Source organism: Stenella coeruleoalba (genome assembly GCF_951394435.1).
Source record: "Stenella coeruleoalba genome assembly, chromosome: 14".
Classification (NCBI taxonomy): Eukaryota; Metazoa; Chordata; class Mammalia; order Artiodactyla; family Delphinidae; genus Stenella; species Stenella coeruleoalba.
In genome coordinates this window covers 57,984,598-58,003,983 of record NC_137160.1, presented here as the reverse complement: position 1 = coordinate 58,003,983, position 19,386 = coordinate 57,984,598, and the positions used below count along the sequence as shown (strand labels likewise).

The following is a 19,386-nucleotide window of genomic DNA, read 5'->3' as shown; positions in this document are numbered from 1 at the left end:
GTCCTGGGAGCTCACCACACACCAGGCCCGGTGACAGACACTGGTACGTGTGGAAGATCCTGTCAACCGCCTGCCCCAAACCCAGTCACCTGTCTTCCTTAATAGGATCCTGATTTTTTTTTTCAGGAACTTTTGTGTACAATGAAAAAACATCAACTTCCCAGGCTCTCTTGCAGCTAAGGATGATTGTATAACATTTCTAGGCAATGAGAGGTAACTGGAATTCTACCAAGTAAGATTTCTGGGAAACTGAAGTCAGAGAGATAGAGTCAGTTGGTACAAGCTCCAGGAACCACCAGGACATGGGCATGCTGGCAGGAGTGGCCCAGCCCCCTTGGCAAGCAAAAGAATGAAGGCCACATGTGAAAGATAAAATAGAAAGATGGAAGGAAGCTGGATCTACGCTAAAGCAAAGATCAGTTTCCTCTGAAAGAGAGAAAAAACAAATTCATATTTGTATAAACTCATGATTTCTTGGGTTTTCTGGGCCATGCAGTCAAATGTATATGTGTGATATAACATTTTTTTAAGGACTGTATGCCTATATTTATACAGTTAATTATGAGTTAGTCCCACCTTTAACTGTTTATCAATTATGAAATTAGATTGACTATTTTGCTCAATTAAATGTGTTACTGAAGGTAATAATTGATTCACATCTTCTGAATATTAGAAAAAATCTATTTGAGCACTGAACTTCTGCTCATGATGAAATGGATTGTAGACCTTGCATTATGTATCCAAAGGGTGATTTAATATCTGTGATTTAGTGTATAAGAGCTCTACCAAAACAAGGGTTAAATATTCTATTCTTTTATGGTTAGAATTTCACTGAAAATTACATTCATTGGATATTTAATTAAATCATAAAATTTTATTTGGGCCCACAGAAATACTCATTTTTTACCTCGCTTGTCCATATTTTCTAAATTTCCATTAAAGACGATGTATTACTTTTATAATAAGGAAAAAAACACATTTTTTGAAAGGAACAAATACTACTGAAAAATCAACGTAGGAAAATTGGATCAAGATATCACAATGCACATACCACATTCTCCTCCCCCTGCAAATCACTCAAAATGTCAAAGAGATACCTTTCTCAAAGAGTAGATCTAGAAACCACTAAACATTTCCATTAGCAGAACAGAAATTGTTGGATGCTTCTGCAAGATAAAAAGCAAGCAAGAGCGGTTTGATAAGGGTAGAGAAAAACTTCGGCCTGAAAAAAGGTATAAGAGGAAAATGTGTGGAAGGTAAATGCTGATCCAGAAAAAGCACATATCCAGAATGAAAATGAAAACAGCAGGAAGGCATCGCCAATTCAGAAGGCAACAGCTGTTTAGGAGAACAGCAGGCAGCAGCTAAATGTAATTCCAGGATAATTACATTTATCCCCTCGGTGACAGAGTGACCACCTGCCTTGGGAGTGGTAGTGGCTGTCCTAGTATGGGTGCGGTGGTCCCGGATAGAAAGAATGTTGAATTGCACTTTATTGGGGCCTTCTAAAAGGATATAGACAGGAGTATAAAAAGGAAAGTTGGGTTTGCCTGAAAAGGAAACCAATTATGATTCTGCAGGATCTTGTTACTTTGGCATTGATACCATATTTATTTCTTAAAGTGAAGTGTGACAGTTGACATTGACACACTTCACCACTCACACAGGCCCAGACTCCTGTTCTGGGGGAGAGTTTTTGGGAGAAAACGGGTCTACATAACTGCATAAGAAAGATATGACCACTACCTATACTAATCAATCAGTCAATCTAGTTCTCCGTTAATGAATATAAATCAATATCCAAAGATTAAAGTTAACTGAACAATAGCAATGTAATGATGCCAAAAATAAACAGATGACCCTGAAGGAAAGAGATAATTCAAGGAAAAAAAGAGAACCTTGGAATTTAAGGTTTAATTTAGTACCTTCAGAGTGCTGAGAGGCTACTGCGGCTGAGAAACAGGAACAGATCACAAAATAAAGGAAAAATTAGGGGAAAGGAGGGGCTTCAGTAAGTTCATAAGAGGACTATTAAAGTTTTAAAAATTAATGAAAGGTAAAAGTGTTAATACAACCAAGGCCAAATTAATGATATAAAAGATGAAGTTGAAGGGACAACCAAGAATGTAGAGCAAACATACACAAAAACAAAGCTTGGAAAATAGGACATTTAAGAGATATTGGGATTCAATCCAAACAATGAAACAATCATCTAACAACAATCATCTAACAACAATCATCTAATATCCAGAAGGAGACAGTGAGAAAATGAAGGGAATAAATACTTGTTTTCAACGTTAGAAGAAAATATGCAGAATGAACAAGATGAAGAATGAAAGAGCTCACTTGGTAGTGACCAGGATGAATTTTTTTAAAAAGGAAAACTGCTAAAATTTCAAGATTCCAACAATAAAAAGTGAAATTCACAAAGCTTCCACATTTGTATATAGAGGAATGAAGTTGACGTAGATATTGTGCTTCCCCACAGCAATGGTGCGTGAGAGAAGATAACGGACAAATATTTTCAAAATTCTGAAGACAAATGATTTTGAACCTGGGATTCTATATGCAAAAAATTAAGAAAAAAACATATTTATTTTTAAAATTATTTATACCTTCATTTGGTGAGTATAGTGGGTCAGATTCATAAGTTTAAGATCAATGCAAAATTACCTAATGCAACTTGTAATGTTAAAACTTCATTAAGAAAATGGAATGGAAACTTTATGTAATTGTTCTATTAATGTAGGTAAACGATGACAAAGACAGAAATAAAGAATAGGAGAGAATAAGGAAGGGAGAGCGGGGAAGAGAAGAAGGAGGAGGAGGGAGGAACTGGTATTCATGATGTCAAATTCAAATCGGAAACTTAAAAGTTTAGGTACATTTCTAAGAACCTCCAAGTCTATTTACCTGCAGAAGCAGACGCTGAAGTTTTTAGGAAAAAACAGTCTTGTGGGAATGTTTATTAGGACTTACACATTGTAAATATACCATATTTTTAAAAGGCTGCCTTATATGGCTTTTTACATTTTTGACAAAGAACAATGTGAATTTTTAAGCAGCATAATACAATGCCAGGCTTTCCCTGACTTCCAGGTGCCCCACTTCTCAGGACAGCACAAGACCTCTACTCCCTGGAATATATGGTCATTCTTTTACCTGTGACCACTTCCCCTGCCTCATTCCCCATTCTCTCTAGAACTGGGGCTTCCGCAGCAAGACTGGGGGGTATGTGGGAGAAGAGGAAGGCAGACAGGAGGAAGAGCCCCCGGGGCTACTCCCCTTGCCCACCAAGAATGCGGCCCTCTCTCTGCCTTTGCTGAAGTTAAACACCAAACAGTTTATTGCACTTACATGTTACGGAAAAGTAAGACTCTTCATTTCATTTTATACTTAAGCCCTAATGTGTTAAGTGCCCACCTTACGATTCCCTTCGGGGTCCAAGTGAAAGAAATGGGAGAAGCACTGCTTCTATGTGACTATAGCGCAACGTTTTGGGAAACCTAGAGAGGGTAGTTATGCATTTTCTTGAGTAACTGGAGGATTCAGGAGAAGCTATAGACCCATATTTTGCAGTTTGCTAAGGAAGAGGAAAAATATTAGTCTGACGTAGCTGGAAACAGAAATGGGGAAAGGACGCATGTAGGCCAAGTTCTTAGGATTCTCTCAAGATGATCTGGGAGATAACTGGAAAATGACCCAGGGAATTTAAACCTGCAGGGTAAACCTTTTCTTTGATAGGCATCTTGTCCAGGACTCATGTGGCTGGAGCCCTAGCCTCAAGCTGTGGGCATCACCTTTACTCAGTTACAGCTTGAGACAATCTCACCTTCCAAGACCCAGGTTTCAACTAGGCTGAAAGTTCAAACAGCATAGAACTCAAAATGGCTTACCTTGAGTATATATCATTATATACAGCAGAGGATCCTAGAACTGTGTTCATTATACTGGCTACAAGCCACATGTGACATTTTAGATTCAAATCAATTACAATTAAATACAATTAAAATTTTAGTTCCTTACTTACACTAGCTACGTTTCAAGTGCTAATGCCACATGTGATGGGGGCTTCCATATTGGACAGCACAGAAATAGATCATTTCCATTGCCGTAGAAAGTTCTAAAGGACAGCGCTCTTCTAGGACATTGTAAACACAAATACAAAGCTTAACTTTGTATACGTGAGCTGCCCTGGCAACACCCCGCTGTGATTAATGTATCTAAGAGAAGATCTGACTTACAGACAACCTAAACTAACTCAAATTAGAGACTGTCTTCAGTTATGCCAGCTACCCAAGATCCTTGAAGTTTTAATTTATGTCACTATTGATATTACAATTAAACAGATGAGAAACCTAAATCAAAGTGATTAACCAACTTGCCCCAGGCAACTTTACCTGTGACTGCAGCAGAATATCAAGTTCCCCTTTTCCTATATATGAATTACCCCAAAGTTCCAAGAATCCTATCTGCATGGAACCTGGTATAAGAATTGCACAGAGAATGTATCCAGTAATTATCTGTTGCATCAACGACGCAATTATTTCAATGCAACACTGCAATGATGCAATAAATGGATGAATGAGTGAACTGTAAAGCAGAGCTACCAGTAAAACAACCACAGAAATAGGAGGACGTGACTCAGCCTCAGAAGTAAAACTGTGGCCGTGGAATAGCCAAGGGTACACTGGCATTTCAACCAGCCATTTCTCAGAAAACATGTGATGCTTCCCTCATGGTTTTTTGAATCATTCTCTGGCCCATTTGATTAATGCTGCATCTTTCACTTTTCATCATTTTAATTTCTTTGAACATAAAGGGCACCCTAACCACTCTCCCATCTCCACCCCCAATTAAAACAAACTACACAGACTTGCACATAATACTTGGGCCCACTTCTCTGGGACTCCTTTGCCTGTCCACAGAGTTTCCATTCAGTGCTGAGGTTTAAGTAAAGGCTCCGTGTATCTCATCCACAAAGACTTGCTCCATTACCAAAGAAGTGATCAACTTCAAAAAAGGGAATAAATTTTGTGTGTGGGGAGACTGCTATATGGGGAGTAAGAAATAATCACTTAAGTTTCAAATTTGCAAAATTTTGCAGTTTGCTGTCTGCTTTACTTTTCTCTTAAAGCTAAAAGATGATTGACCTTTTCTGATTTTTCCACATTCCCCTTCCCTCCCCTCAAGCAAACCAAACCTTTTGAGCCCTGTTCACTACTTACAGGAGATTCGCTGACTCCAAAGATGTCTCTGACATCCCTGATGGATTGCTTGTTCTTTTTTCTCATGGTTTGAGTGTAAGTATTATATCTCTTCTTCACTGCAGCTGCTTGGGTTCGAGTCAAAGTCGAGAGCAAGGCTTTGCCACCCTCCTCTTCATCACCCGAGATCAGGGTTGATAAACCTACATCTTGCAACCACTCTGCTTCAAGTTCTCCTTCTGTAAGATGAAGTTACCAAGAGAAGGTTAGAATATTCTGAGATTGGAAGCCATGCATATCTGTAAGTCTGTACACATCAGCAAGTAAGAAATAATCACTAGACAATATATTAAGACCATCCTGAACGTTGAGGACATTATGCCAAATGAAATAAGTCAGACAGAGAAAGAAAAACACCAAACACCATATGATCTCATTATATGTGGAGTTTAAAAACAAAACAAAGCAAAATGTCCAAGCTCATAAATATAGGGAACGGATTGGTGCTTACCAGAGGCCAGGGGTGGAGGGTGCGCGAAATGGGTAAAGGTGGTCAAAAGGTACAAACTTCCAGTTATAAAATAAAATAAATAAGTCATGGGGATGTCATGTACAGCATGGTAACTATAGTTGATAATGCTCTATTGCACATTTGAAAATTGTTAAGAGAGTAGGATCTTCAAAGTTCTTACCACAAGAAAAAACATTTTGTAACTATGTGTGACGATGGGTATTAACTACACTTATTTTGGTGACTGTTTCACAATGTATTCAAATATCTAATCATTATGTTTATGCCTGAAACTAATATAATATTGTATATAAATTAAACCTCAAAAAACTTTAAAAGACCATTCTTTTTCCCATAGTAATTGTGGGAACGGCCTATAGGAATGAATAAAAGGTCTGTATTGTATTTTTTTAAGTAAGTCAAATTTTTAAAGTATCTTCTAGTAGAGTAAGGTTATTTGGCAGATTTGGGAAGGTAATTTTCCTTACCAGAGAGTTAAATATAAGCCATATCTGAACAGCCAATTTCAAAAAATGATAAAATATTAATATCTAAACTAAAACCATGACAGAAAAAATGTGGTTTAATGGCACACAAAAGAATTTTTTAATCACACAAATTCAGGTTCAAATCCCAACCACCATTTACTAACTGAATGACTTTGGAGAGTTTTAAGTATCTCTAGATCTCGTGTCCTCTTGGCAAAACGGAGGTAATAATCACCAAAGTATTAGGTGGCTATGAGGATTATTTTATCAATGAATTTGTGACAGATGGAAAAAATCTAGAACAGAGTATGTGTTCAATAGATATTCGTTCTCTTACTTTTCTCCTTATTTTGAACATTAGGTAATCTTTCCTTTTCTCAGAAGGCAGCTAAAAAACTTAAAATTCATCATGATGAAGATCAATCGCTATTATAAATTAGATGTGCAGAAATACTAAAGAATTCAGAATAACAACATCATGTAACAGAAAATCCACTGTACACACTATAACATTCTGGGAACTATGCTAAACAGGCATTACCTGAATAAGGTTTCTTTTAAAGAGCAGAATTGACTGGTTTGCAAGTACACTATCAAATCATCAGTCCAGAGGCGTTGGACTCTGCTTATGTTATTCTATCACTGGTACATGAACAAAAGCCTTCCCACATGCTTTACAAGAAAATGAGAAAACTTTTTAAACTGAATAATAATGAAAATATGAAATATCAAAATTTGTGGGACGGAGTGAAGTCACAAAGGAAAAAGTAAAACTGTCTCTATTCACAAATGATCTCTTTGTTTATGTAGAAAATTCTAAGAAATCTAGTAGTAGACAACTCCTGGTAAGTCAGTTTAGAAAGGTAATGAAATATAAGGTCAAGTACAAAAATCAATTGTACTGCACACCAGTTGCAAACAATTAAAAAATGAGAGAGGTGAGAGAACAAGAGACACCCAATTAAAAGAAATAGTCAAAAGATTTCACAAAGCAAGATATATGAATGGACAATAAACACAGGAAAAAGCGTTTGACATCATTAGTCATCGGTGAAGTATAATTACAACCACAATGAGATACCTCCACACATCCCTAGAATCATTCATGTTAATAAGTCTTAAAACATCAAATGTTGCAAGGATGTGAAGCAGCTAGACTTGTCTGTCAGATACCGCTGGGAGGAGTGTGAAGTGGTACAACTACTTTGGAAAAATGCTGGCAGTTTCTTATGTAATTACACATATTCTATGAAAAATACATATATCCAAGAGAAATAAAAATATGTCTCCACCGAAAGACTTCTACAAGATTGTTCACAGCAGCCTTATTCATAATGGCCAAAACTGCAAACAACCATTAACAGTTAAATGTATAGACAAATTATGGCATATTCATACAACAGAATACTGCTGTCATGGGTTGAATTGGGTCCCCAAAAAGATACACTGAAGTTCTAACCACCAATACAGGTGAATGTAACCTTATTTGGAAACAGGGCCTTGGCAGGTATAATTAGGATTTAAGTTGAGGTGAGGTCATACTGGAGTAGAGAGGGCCCTTGATCCGATATAGCTAGTGTCCTTATAAGAAGAGGAGGTGAGACACAGACAACAACACAGGGAGTAGGCTATGTGACTACAGAGGTAGAGAATGGCAAGTGTTGTCTACAAGCCAAGGAACAGCTAGGATTGCTGGCAACACCAGAAGCTAAGAGAAAGACATGGAACAGATTCTTCCCTACCATCTTCAGAGAGAGGAGGGCCCTGCTGACCCCTTGATTTTGGACTTCTAGTCTCCAGAACCACAAGAGAACAGATTTCTGTTGTTTTAAGCCACCTAGTTCTGTGGTACTTTGTTACAGCACCGCTAGGAAACTAATACAAACTATCCCATAATAAAAAGCAATGAAATAGTAATACTCCAAATGAATCTCAAAAATATTATGTTCAGTGAAAGAAGCCAAACCCAAAACTATATGCTGCAAAAACATCAGAACCTTGGTTGTCTCTGGCTAGGGACAGCAAGTCACGGAGATGATGAGATTGGGAAAAACCATGAGGAAATTCTGAGTTGACTGAAATGTTATGTCGATTTGTGTGAGGTTACAGGGTTAGTATTTGTCAAACGTCACTGAATTGCACACTTAAGATCTAGGCATATGCTTCAAGGAAAATAATATCAGTCAAATAAATTTTGAACTCCAGTTAGTAGGTATGCTTTTTGTAGAAGTTTATGTTAGCACGCCTGAGAATGTTTTCTGTATACTCTAGGCTTGAGCAAATGAAAAAGTACATTGAGGAACAGGTTTGTCATTATTGGAGAAGGGGGTTATAAATACAGAAAAATGGAAGACAACAAACTTTGTGGTGTTGGATTGGAATTGGAGGTTATCAGTACGAACTTATGATTTTTAATATAGATAGCTAGCTAGCTAGTAAGAAAAAAGAAGTGGAGAATAAGAGGTATTTTCCTTTATGTGTCTTTCTGGATCTGAAAGGCAAAATGTAAGTATGTAAGGAAAAGGAATAAAAATATCCTTCTCTGATGCAGGACAGTTCCCTTGAATGGATTTTCATTAAATCTGTGGTGGGACTTTTTATTTCTAATGCTAAGTGAAATATACTAATTGTGGTACATCTGAACTATTGTTTTTCAGATCTAAGAAGGATAGGCTTGTAGAAAGGGAATAAAGAAAAAAAAGTTTTTTAAAGTTTCAGTTTATCTTGATAGTTGTCTTGAGGTTAATCACTGGCTAATGAAAACATTCTTAGATACTTGCTAAACTACCTTCAGTCTTTCTTATGCATTTACTTGTCCATAGGTAGTACCTGGAGAAGATAACCTATGCTTTTAATCTCAGGTGAGTAATTTTGTACTTTTTGACAATTACGGACAATTATACTTTTTGGGTCCTCAACCTTCTTGTTTAATTTCACTGGAAACTAGTATAATTGACATATCTGACACAGCTCTTATTTGGTGAAGTACTAGATTATCCGTTCTCTAAATACATTAATGCTAGTACATGCTTCATAGCTAAATATTTTTAATCCAGAATTATGTTGGTAAATTTTTTTTCTGTCTGTCTCTCTCTTTTGGTAATTAATGGTCAAGTATACAAATATAAAAGCCATCAAAATGAGAATACTCAATCTGCTAGATGATTATGAATCAAGTCAACAGACGGGTATAGCATCCCTAAGTGGTGATACGTAAAGGATCAATTTGCATTGTGTTGACAGCCCTCCTTCAGGTCATGTCACCTTACACAGAAGCCACCCTGAGCCAGACCAGCAGATATAAATCAGTGGGAGCAGGCAGCTGATTTGCCAAATTCTACTGGTTCACTTGTTAAACTACTAGTGGAATGATTTCTACCTGCCAACAGAATAAGAGAGCATACAAAGAAAGACAGCACAGGGGAAGACCAATCTAGCACCTCACCATCCAGGGGCTTGGCCTCAGCTGGCGTCTGCTCTTCCTGAACTCCCAGGCTGTTCTCTTTGATACTTTCTATTTCCCGCCAGAAATCCTCCATGGAGGCGCTGTCTATGGAGGCTTGAGAGTTGGAGCGGCTGAATGCCGGGGATTGTAAGGATTCATTGGAGAGCATCCTGCTAATTCTTCGGCAGCGAGAAATGGATTTTCTGAGAAAAGAATAGTATCTGTTAACGAAAATCAGTGTCTCATGTTACAAATCACAAAATTAAATTTAGGTGTGATATCAAGGGAGAGATGGAGTTAGTGTGAAAGAGAGGGGTTTGAGGGAATAACCTCCAGTCTGTGGTGGCCCCGTCCTTTTCATTCTCTATAATTCATAATGACTTTGTGGCCATGTGGAAATTACCACAAAAATACTTTTTATACCTTTCACACACTCATAAAGTGGGAAGCTGTTCATGTTAGTCAAAACATATATAGTAAAAGTTAGCCCCTGTAAGTATCTAAGGTGATGTCAGAGAAGAGTGAAAAAAGCTGGCTGCTCACATCCAGTGGGGTGGGTACTATTAAGCAAACAAAATAAGCATTGGCGAGGATGTAGAGAAACTGGAACCCTTGTTCATTGTTGGTGGAAATGTAAAATGGTACAGCCTCTGTGGAAAACAGCATGGCAATCCCTCAAAAAATCTAACAGAACTACTGTGATATCCAGCAATTCCACTGACTCTACGTACAAAAGAACTGAAAGCAGAGTCTTGAAGAGATACATGTACATCCATGTTCATAACAGTGATTCACGATAGCCACAAGGCAGAAGCAACTTAAACATCCACTGACAGACCAATGGATAAGCAAAATGTGGTCTATTCATACAACGAAATATTATTGAGCCTTAAAAAGAAAGGAAATTCTGACACATGCTACAACATGGATGAGCCTTGAGGACATCAGGCCAAGTGGAATAAGCCAGTCACAGAAAAACAAATGCTGTATGATTCCACTTATGTGAGGGACCTAAAGGAGTCAAACGCCCAGAGACAGAAAGTAGAATGGTGGTTGTAAGGGTCTGCGGGGAAGGAGGCATGGCGAGTTATTGTTTAACAGGTAGAGAGTTTCAGTTTTACAAGATGAACGAGTTCTGGAGCTGGAAGGTGGAGACGGTTGCACAACAGTGTGAATGTGCTTCATGCCACTGAGCTGTAGGCTTAAAGGGGTTAATATGGTCAATTTTATGTCGCACATTGTACCAGAATTTAAAAACAAATATTTCTAAATTTAAAGACACATTTTTTAAAAGTTGGCTGTTGAGAAAATGAGCTAATGAGAGGAAATAATCCATGACATTAAACGGAAAAACTCTGTATTAGGATGGGGAAGTGGGGCACTGACTCAGTTCAGGGAGAACCAGATCACTACCAAGGGAAAGGCCCAAATGCTTAGGGGGGCAGCGAAGCTCCAGGTATCGCCACCCAGCAGGACCACTGCTAGCCTAGCAGACAACAGCTGAACAAGGCACAGAGCAGCTCCATGGGGTGCTTTCCTCGTGGGATTGCTGCGAGGACTAAGTGAGTTAGCACACGTAAAGCATTTAGGACATAAAACATCCAACAGATGTTAGTCTAAAAAACAAGAGACACAGTAGGGGAGACAGATGCCAAAATGCTGGAATTCTGAGAGAGTTTGGAGATTTACATAAAAATAAAATATTTTATGTGAGGTGGTGGATGCATTAACTAACCTTATTGTGGTAATCATTTAGCAATATATACATATATCAAATCTTCAGGTCGTACTCCTGAAATTTACCCCATGTTATATGTCAATTCTATCTCAATAAAGCTGGAAAAATTTTTAAATGTTTTACTCTATGATATATGATTGACAAATATTACACTTCTTAGGAACAGAATGTTTGATTACATATAACACTTCAGTCCTCAACCAGGAAGAATGACTGAATTAGTCTATGCAGTATGATCTTCTGTTCTTATTCTTACATGATTTTTTTTTCTTTTTAATTTTCCACTTGGAGTGTATATGCAACTCCTGTCAAAGAACTCCTCCACACTTGCTTTCTTCTCCTTGGGTCCAGGTGGAATTGAACCAAAAAGTTGAGACTACTTAACCAATGCGTGGTCAGAGCTGTTTTATCCAAAACAAGAAACCCAGATAGAAAGAGCAAGGACATAGTAATGTCCAACCGTGGCATTCTGACTCGCTTAGGACAATTCAATTTTGACATTCAGAGCAGCAGTGGATTACTACCAAACTTAGCCGTGTCCTAGAGCATATGTAAAGCACACTGATATGTATAACAGTACAAAAAGAAAGGGGAATAAGAAAAAAGTTCCATGTGCTCATATGGTCTATACCTCTAGGAATCCTAGATTTCTCAATCATCTTTAGTATAAATTTCTAGAATTTGATCACTGATCCTGAGACTGTACCAGACTGTAAGTAGTTCTAGTTTTGCAGTGAGTTAGCCAACTTATTTTTAAAACTCAGAGCATTTCAGGAAAATATTAGATATCCACTTTTATTTTTTTTATTCTTTGCTGATAAAAATAATTTTATGACGCTTTGATAATTGGGTGATGAGAGTTCTTCACTGAATTCTTTACAGTTTGACAAGACAGACACATTCTAGTGGTTGAAATACATAGGAAATCAACACAGGTCATGAAGGCAGTTACTGCTCCCTTTACTATTTTTAGGCTCTTCAGCCTTTTCTCTTTTGAAAACCACTAATGAATTCATAGAATTATAGTATATAAACATCTACTTCTGTGAAACTGTAATCAATTACCACTGCTCACACAGCCTACTGCCCTCCGTGTACCATATTCAGGAAAAAGTATATAGATGCCCAAAACTTTCTCTAGTTCCAGTTTGGGGTTTTTTTTTTAGGTTTATTCTTTGAAAATGAATGTAACTTATAAAAAATTAACAGTCTTAACAGAAGACATGGACTAAGTTTTTAAAAATTATAAGGCGGTATATTATAAGCATAAAAGTTTAAGTAATACACAATTTATAAAGCAGAAGCTGAAGGTTTCTTCCTATCTGTATCATATCATATTGTTCGATAAGCTGCTTTGCTTTCCCCACTCAAAAACATGTCATAGGGCTTCCCTGGTAGCACAGTGGTTGAGAGTCCGCCTAACGATGCAGGGGACACGGGTTCGTGCCCCAGTCCGGGAAGATCCCACATGCTGCGGAGCGGCTGGGCCCGTGAGCCATGGCCGCTGAGCTTGTGCGTCCGGAGCCTGTGCTCTGCTCTGCAACGGGAGAGGCCACAACAGTGAGAGGCCCGCATACCGCAAAAAACAAAAACAAAAACAAAAACATGTCATAGGTATCTCTTCCATGCCAATACAGAGATAACACCTCAATGGCTGCATGGAAAAGCACCATTTCTCTTAGAAATTAAGAAAACCTGCAGATATACCTAAGCACTGAAAATGTTTGAAAAAGTGAGAAATTTGGGAAATATTAAGTGAATCTTAGAAGATGAGGGGCATATATATTTAGGGCTAATAATGATCCTTTTAGTTACAGCACGGTTTCTTACTCATGCAAAGGGAATACTGGTAGAATCTCAGAGAAGAGATCTTCATAAACTTCTGCTGGGAACGGGAGGATTGGAGGTGAAATACAGGTCATGAACATCTGCGTAACACACTGGTTTCATCTGAGACAATCCACCCAAAGAATCCTTTAATTGCAATGGTCAACTATTTTTTTTGGCAAGTAAGTCAAACAGCATTTTTGGGATAAGCGCATTTGGAAGAGTTCTCACTTCTTTAGTTAGGGATCCAAATATTTCCCCCTTCACCCCAGGGTAGAGTAGGGACCGTGACCTTCCAGTCTTAAAGTATTACATAATTGTGATGCTTGGGCTCATCCACCACTTTGATGAGCCTCACAGCTTCAAACCTCACCATATTAGGATAAACAGAGCTTCAGCTTCATCAGCTGTTTGTTATTTTTTATTCCAAAACAATACCAGGAAAACACTACATGAAAAACAGAATGCAACTGTTACACAGCATTATATAGCAACTTTTGTTGGGAAAACACCATTAGGTTTGTGGGGTTTTTTTAGCCACGCCATGCGGCATGCAGGATCTTAGTTCCCGAGACCAGGGATTGAACCCGGGTCCCCTGCAGTGGAGGCACGGAGTCTTAACCACTGGACCTCCAGGGAAGTTCCAAAACACCATTAGGTTTAAAATTAGATTTGAGTGGATGATAATTACCATAAATTCAAAGTGGCATTAATAAAAAAATTTTTTAAAAAGATTTTACTATTCCATTTTCCCCTCCATAATGTTTTTAGAAATACCTTATATTTTAATGATTACTGGAGATGCTACAACTTCAGAACAATGCAAATAACATATAAGAGTTTAATGCTCCCTCCACCCCTTATTATATTACTATTGTCATACATGTTGCTTCTTCACATGTTTACACCCCACAATGGTTATTATTTTTGTTTCTTTTAAAAAGTCAATAATCTTTTAAAAAATTAAATAAGTAGTCTTTTATGTTTATCCTTTCTGGTGCTCTTCATCCTTCCTGCATGTCCATGTATCCATAACAGATCATTCTAATGGGTTTTGAGAACCTCCTTTGGTATTTCCTCTCTTTTTCTTTAGCATTTCTTGTACTATGGATGTACTGGCAACAAATCCCCTCATATTTCTTTCTGAATATGTCTTTAATTCACCTTCATCTTTGATGAATATATTTCCTGGGCATAGGACTCTAGGCTGGCAGATTTATTGTTGTTTTTATAATCCTTTTAAAGACAGCATTCCATTGTCTTTTGTATTCTTGATTCTGATGAAAACTCAATTATAACTCTTACTGACATGCTTCTAAATATAATGTTCTTCCTCTCTAACTGCTTTTAATAGATTTTTTCCCCTTATCTTTTGATTTTAGAAGCTTAATTATAAAATGCCTAGATTGTTTTATTTGTATTTATTCTACTTAAGGTTTACTGAGCTTCTTGAATCTGTACGTAGATGTATTTCATCACCTTTAGGGTAGTCATCCATTTTCTCTTCAAGTATTTCTTCTGTCCAACTCTCTCTCTCCTCTTCTTCTGGAACTCCAATAACACAACCAATATTGTCCCAAATGTCCTTCACGATATGTTTGTTTCCCCTCCAACCCTCACCCCTTGTACTTCAGTTTAGGGAATTTCTACTACCCTGTCTTCAGGTTCACTTTTCTTTTCTTCTATGTGCCCAGTGCTAGTTAAGACCATCCAATGAATGCTTCAATTCTGATACCATGTTTTTTCAAATAAAGAATGTCCTATTAGTTCTTTTTAAAGATTCTATCTCTCTGTTGACATTACTCATCTTTTATCCCTTTTCTCTGTCTTTTTAACATACTTATTATTGTTATTTAAAAGTTCTTGTCTCAGTGCCAATATCTGTGCTGTCAGTGTATCTGCTAATATTGATTAAAAAAAACAGCCAATTGTCTATGGATCATATTTTCCTTTTCTTTTACAAATCTCACAATTTTTTGTTGACTTTGTTTTTAAAAGAACTCTAGAAAACTGGAGTAAATAGTAATTTCCCCAAGAAGGGTAAGCTTTCTGTCTGGTAGTTGAAATGAGGTACAGATCACTTCAACCCATTTAAGGAGCTGAGGTGGGTCTGGGCTGAGTTGCAACTTTGATCAGTTTTAGGTTACCTCTGATTCCAAATGTTTTGAGGGGGTTGATCTGTCCTGTGTGTATTATAGGTCCCTCCCTCAACAGGGCTTTCGGATAAACACCACAGGACTACAGAAATTGCTCTCTACTTTAGAGCCTAGCCGCGAGCCTCCTGTGTTGTTGGGCTCTCAGCAAAATCCCAAGGGGTAGAGTTGTCAGACTTGGAGAACTAGCTCTGCATTTGGGGCTTCGACAGATTCCAACCTTTTGTGCCAGTGCAGGCAGCCCCATGGGTGTCTCCTCTCCCCATACAGTCCTTCTGCCAAGGGAGGTGTGATCTTCTGCCCAGCAGTACACAGACTCAGGGAGAGACACACACTGAAGTGACTGCTGGGCTCTGGCCACCTAGAAAGAGCTCTTCCCTCCCTGGAACTGAGTTCCTTTAGACTTCTTTGTGTCCACAGCTCTCCATTATAAACAGCTTTAAAACATATGATTTTACATGCATCGTCTCTTCTCTAGTTGCAACAGTGAGAAAGATAATCGGCTGCAACCTAGTCTGTGTTCTAACTGGAAATGGAACTCCCACAGAACACTGTGTACACATCAGATATTTTTAAAATGCTGCATCTACTAATGAACTGCTTGCTCTAACAACAAGTTCAATTGTTCTGAGTATATTCCACAGAATATTTCAAAAAAACATACTTCTTGCTATGAAATATTCTGTGGTCTTTATTATTTCTTATTTTATAAAGAATTTCACATAAAACAATTTACTATCATACACATTCCATCATTTGATTCTTACCTTAACCTCCTGAAGTAGTCAAAGCAAGTATTATACATCTCAGTATACAGTAAGGGAAACAGTTACAGAGAGTAAAGTGAAGACACATTAACTTCCCACCACAATTACAATAAAATGCATATTCTTTTCTATGACCTCATAGCCCAGCATGTTCTGTCCTCAAACGTCTTATCCAGTCTCACCTTATATCACTCTCCCCTAGCACTAGCACCAGGCCTGCTAATCTTTTCTCAGTTTATCTAAAAAGTCAAGCTCTTCCTTCCCTTTCTCTTACCGTTTTTTTCTGCCTGGAACATTCTGTCTATTTCCATGGCAAGATGCTTCTCATCATTCAGCTCCTAATGTAAATGTCGCCTCCTCAGGGGATCTTTTCCCTGCCACCCTAACATAGCATTCCTCCAATTGCCCACCATCTCAGCTTTCTGCATTTCCTTCTTCTCACTCATCAACAACATAACTTTATCTATTCACCTACTTCATTTTGGGGAACTATTTTCCCCACTAGAATATAGAGGAACCGTGTCTGTCTTATTTACACAGTATCTGGCCAATAGCAGGAACTCAGAAATATTTGCTGAAAGAATGACTAGGGACAGTGAAGCCAGGATATGAATTCACACGTTTTCAATTCTTTCCAAATGCTTTCCCTACAGTAATTCTTCTTAATTTCAAATGTATCCTCAGGTATTTGCGTATCTGTGTATAGCTCTACATATTTTTATACCAGGAATATAGTATCGTGATTTAGAGAAAAACTCTGAAGACAGCTGGTCCAGATTTGAATGTGGGCTCTGCCACTTCCTAGATCTACAACCTTGAGAAAGGAATTGAACCCTTGGGCCTCCATTTCCTAATCTGTAAAATGGGAACATTAATCACATACATGCCCTGGGTTATTATGAGGATTAACTGAGTAAATATATGTAAAATGCATGGCACATAGTAATCCCATCTGTTATTACTATAATTTAACTAATTTGTTGGCATGCCTATGGCTAGGTTTAGGGTCAGACTAAAACGGGTGGTAAAATATCACAGCAGCACTAAAATTTACTAGGAATATAATGAGATAAATAAAACTGCATTTATCAGAACTCATCTCTGATCCAACCCCATTCCCAAGCCTTGTTTCTCCAACTCCCTTAGGCCAGAAGTGACCATCTGACACAATTCTGGCCAAGTCACATAAGAAAAACCCCTCTCCATAGTTTCAGTGTAATCTTTTATTTTCCTCATATAGGTGCTACCCCTTTCTCTTCCTACCTCTCCCTTACTGGAATGTAGACAAGATGACTGGTGCCTCAGCAGTCATCTTGCAACTATGAGAAAAAAGCCATGAAAATTGTAGTGATCAGCCTTGATATTATGGAGTCTCAGAAATAACATCAGATGCTGCCGATTCTCTGGACTTCCAGAAACGTGAGAAAAATAAACTCCTATTTTTAAAAACTACAGTAATCTCTGTTGCTGTTGTTATTGCTACTTGCAGTCCAAACGATTCCTAAGTGATATACCTAGAAGAAATACTTTAATAAGTCATTTGGGGTGGGGTAAGATGAGACACCATCTCCACCCCACTAAGGAGACTATTAAAGTAAGGTTAGACAGTCAGTAACCTGCCTCCTAAAGGAAGGTGGGATCTAATGTAATGATTTTCCATTTTAAAGGTGACCAAATTATTCGCCTAACCCCAGTCTTGGTATGGTCTTGATCAGTACACTATGGAGTTAAACTTCATTCCTGCTAAAGATCTCCATGCCTGAGTATGCAGGGAATATATTCACATTGCTCTCAAATCAAACATATTCCAAACATTTTAGGAAGAATATATCAAAATCAAAGATTTCCCCTTCTCTTTCTGAAAGAATAAGACTGCATTCCCCACTGTCATTATCACTGAATGAGGCACAGCATGACCATCTAGAGAAATCATCTTGGACCCTGACCGCAGTGGGCCTGTGCAGCAGGGTTCTTGCAAGAGAAACCTCTGGCTCTCTGGGACAGACGCTGGGTACAGTCCCAGTAATGCTGCTGTCTGCCCTCTTAGCTTCCTGGGGAGGCCATTCAGCATGAGAAAGAAAGAGGACAAATCCCTTGTTTTCAGGCTCTGGCTTCTCAATATCTTTGGATTCTAACATGCTTATAAACAAGCTCAACTTGGATGTCTTGGAAAAAGCACTTGAAAGGCAATGGTGATAAAAAAAAGAAGCTATGGTTTCAGATTAATAGACGCAAGAACACAGAGGAGGTTCCCGCTCTTTCTCAGGCTCCCTGACTCGGTCTTTCACTATCATTCTGGCATCCTCTCCTTCGCATCCTGCCAGCCCAGTTTTCTCTTCTGTTCCTGGCCTTCCTCAGCCCTCCTAGGGGAATGAGGAGAAAGCTGATGAAGCTTTTCCTTCAAAAGGTAAACAGGTCTGCCTGAACCTCTCTGTTGGCAGAAAAAGATACAGAAAAATGTGTTTGTAGATTAAGGGGAGGCTTAAAACAGCAAACAAACCTCAGTCACCCAGCAGGGAATATCTGAAATGGTTTTGAAAGCTAGAATTCTTTTTAACCAATTGAGGTTCACAGCAGCAATTAAATCCTTATGCAGCCGTGTATCACCTCTGAGTACAGGCACTGGGCTAGAAATGGGAAAAGTGAGAATGAGGAAATAATAACTTCCAACTATTATACACTGAACTCCAGTATTTACAAAGGAGGGGGCTCAAATGGGGCCACAAGCTCTTCTGTAAGAGAGAATGACACAACCTCTTCCTGGAGGTGGGAGGAGGACAGCAGGTTTTTCTGTACTTCTACTTCTCCTGCAAAGCAACTCCACATGCTTGACTTTGAAGGAAAGTAACCTGTTATGTTCTGTCTACTGCTCTACCAAGAAAAGCCACTAACTAAAATCAATGCTTGTAACAGTTACCACTTAAGTATAATACATCACTTATATGGATACATGCAAACATACACATGACAAAACCAAAAGAGAATGGTTCTTAAATTTCCCCTACTTTGGCTGAGGGGAGGGAGGAGTAGAGAGTGATTGCTAATGCGTGTGGGGTTTCTTTTTGGAATGATGAACATGTTCTGGAATTAGTGGTGATGGTATCACAACTTGTGAATATACTAAAAACCACTGAACTGTACACTTTAGAAGGGTGAATTTTATGTTATATAAATTATATCTCAATTTTTTAATTGTATGAGAAAAAGATCACCTTTCTTTTTTTTTTTATTTTATTTTATTTTTTTTTGT

The 19,386-nt window shown here is 38.1% G+C and overlaps 1 protein-coding gene across 12 annotated transcripts in view; it reads right to left on the bottom strand.

Annotated features, from left to right (window-relative positions):
* ARHGAP28 (Rho GTPase activating protein 28) overlaps positions 1-19,386 on the bottom strand; it is a 189,683-nt gene that overhangs the window by 60,354 nt on the left and 109,943 nt on the right. For 11 of the 12 annotated variants that reach the window (XR_013831407.1, XM_079943288.1, XM_079943296.1 and 8 more), the window contains 2 exons: positions 9,652-9,854; positions 5,229-5,446 (listed from right to left, as the gene is read on the bottom strand). Coding sequence is in view for 11 of the 12 variants with exons in the window: in XM_079943296.1 (XP_079799422.1) it covers positions 5,229-5,446; positions 9,652-9,854 (421 nt within the window). In the remaining variant the exon portion in view is untranslated. The remainder of the gene's footprint in view (positions 1-5,228; positions 5,447-9,651; positions 9,855-19,386) is intronic. The other variant, XM_079943289.1, reaches the window with a different exon arrangement.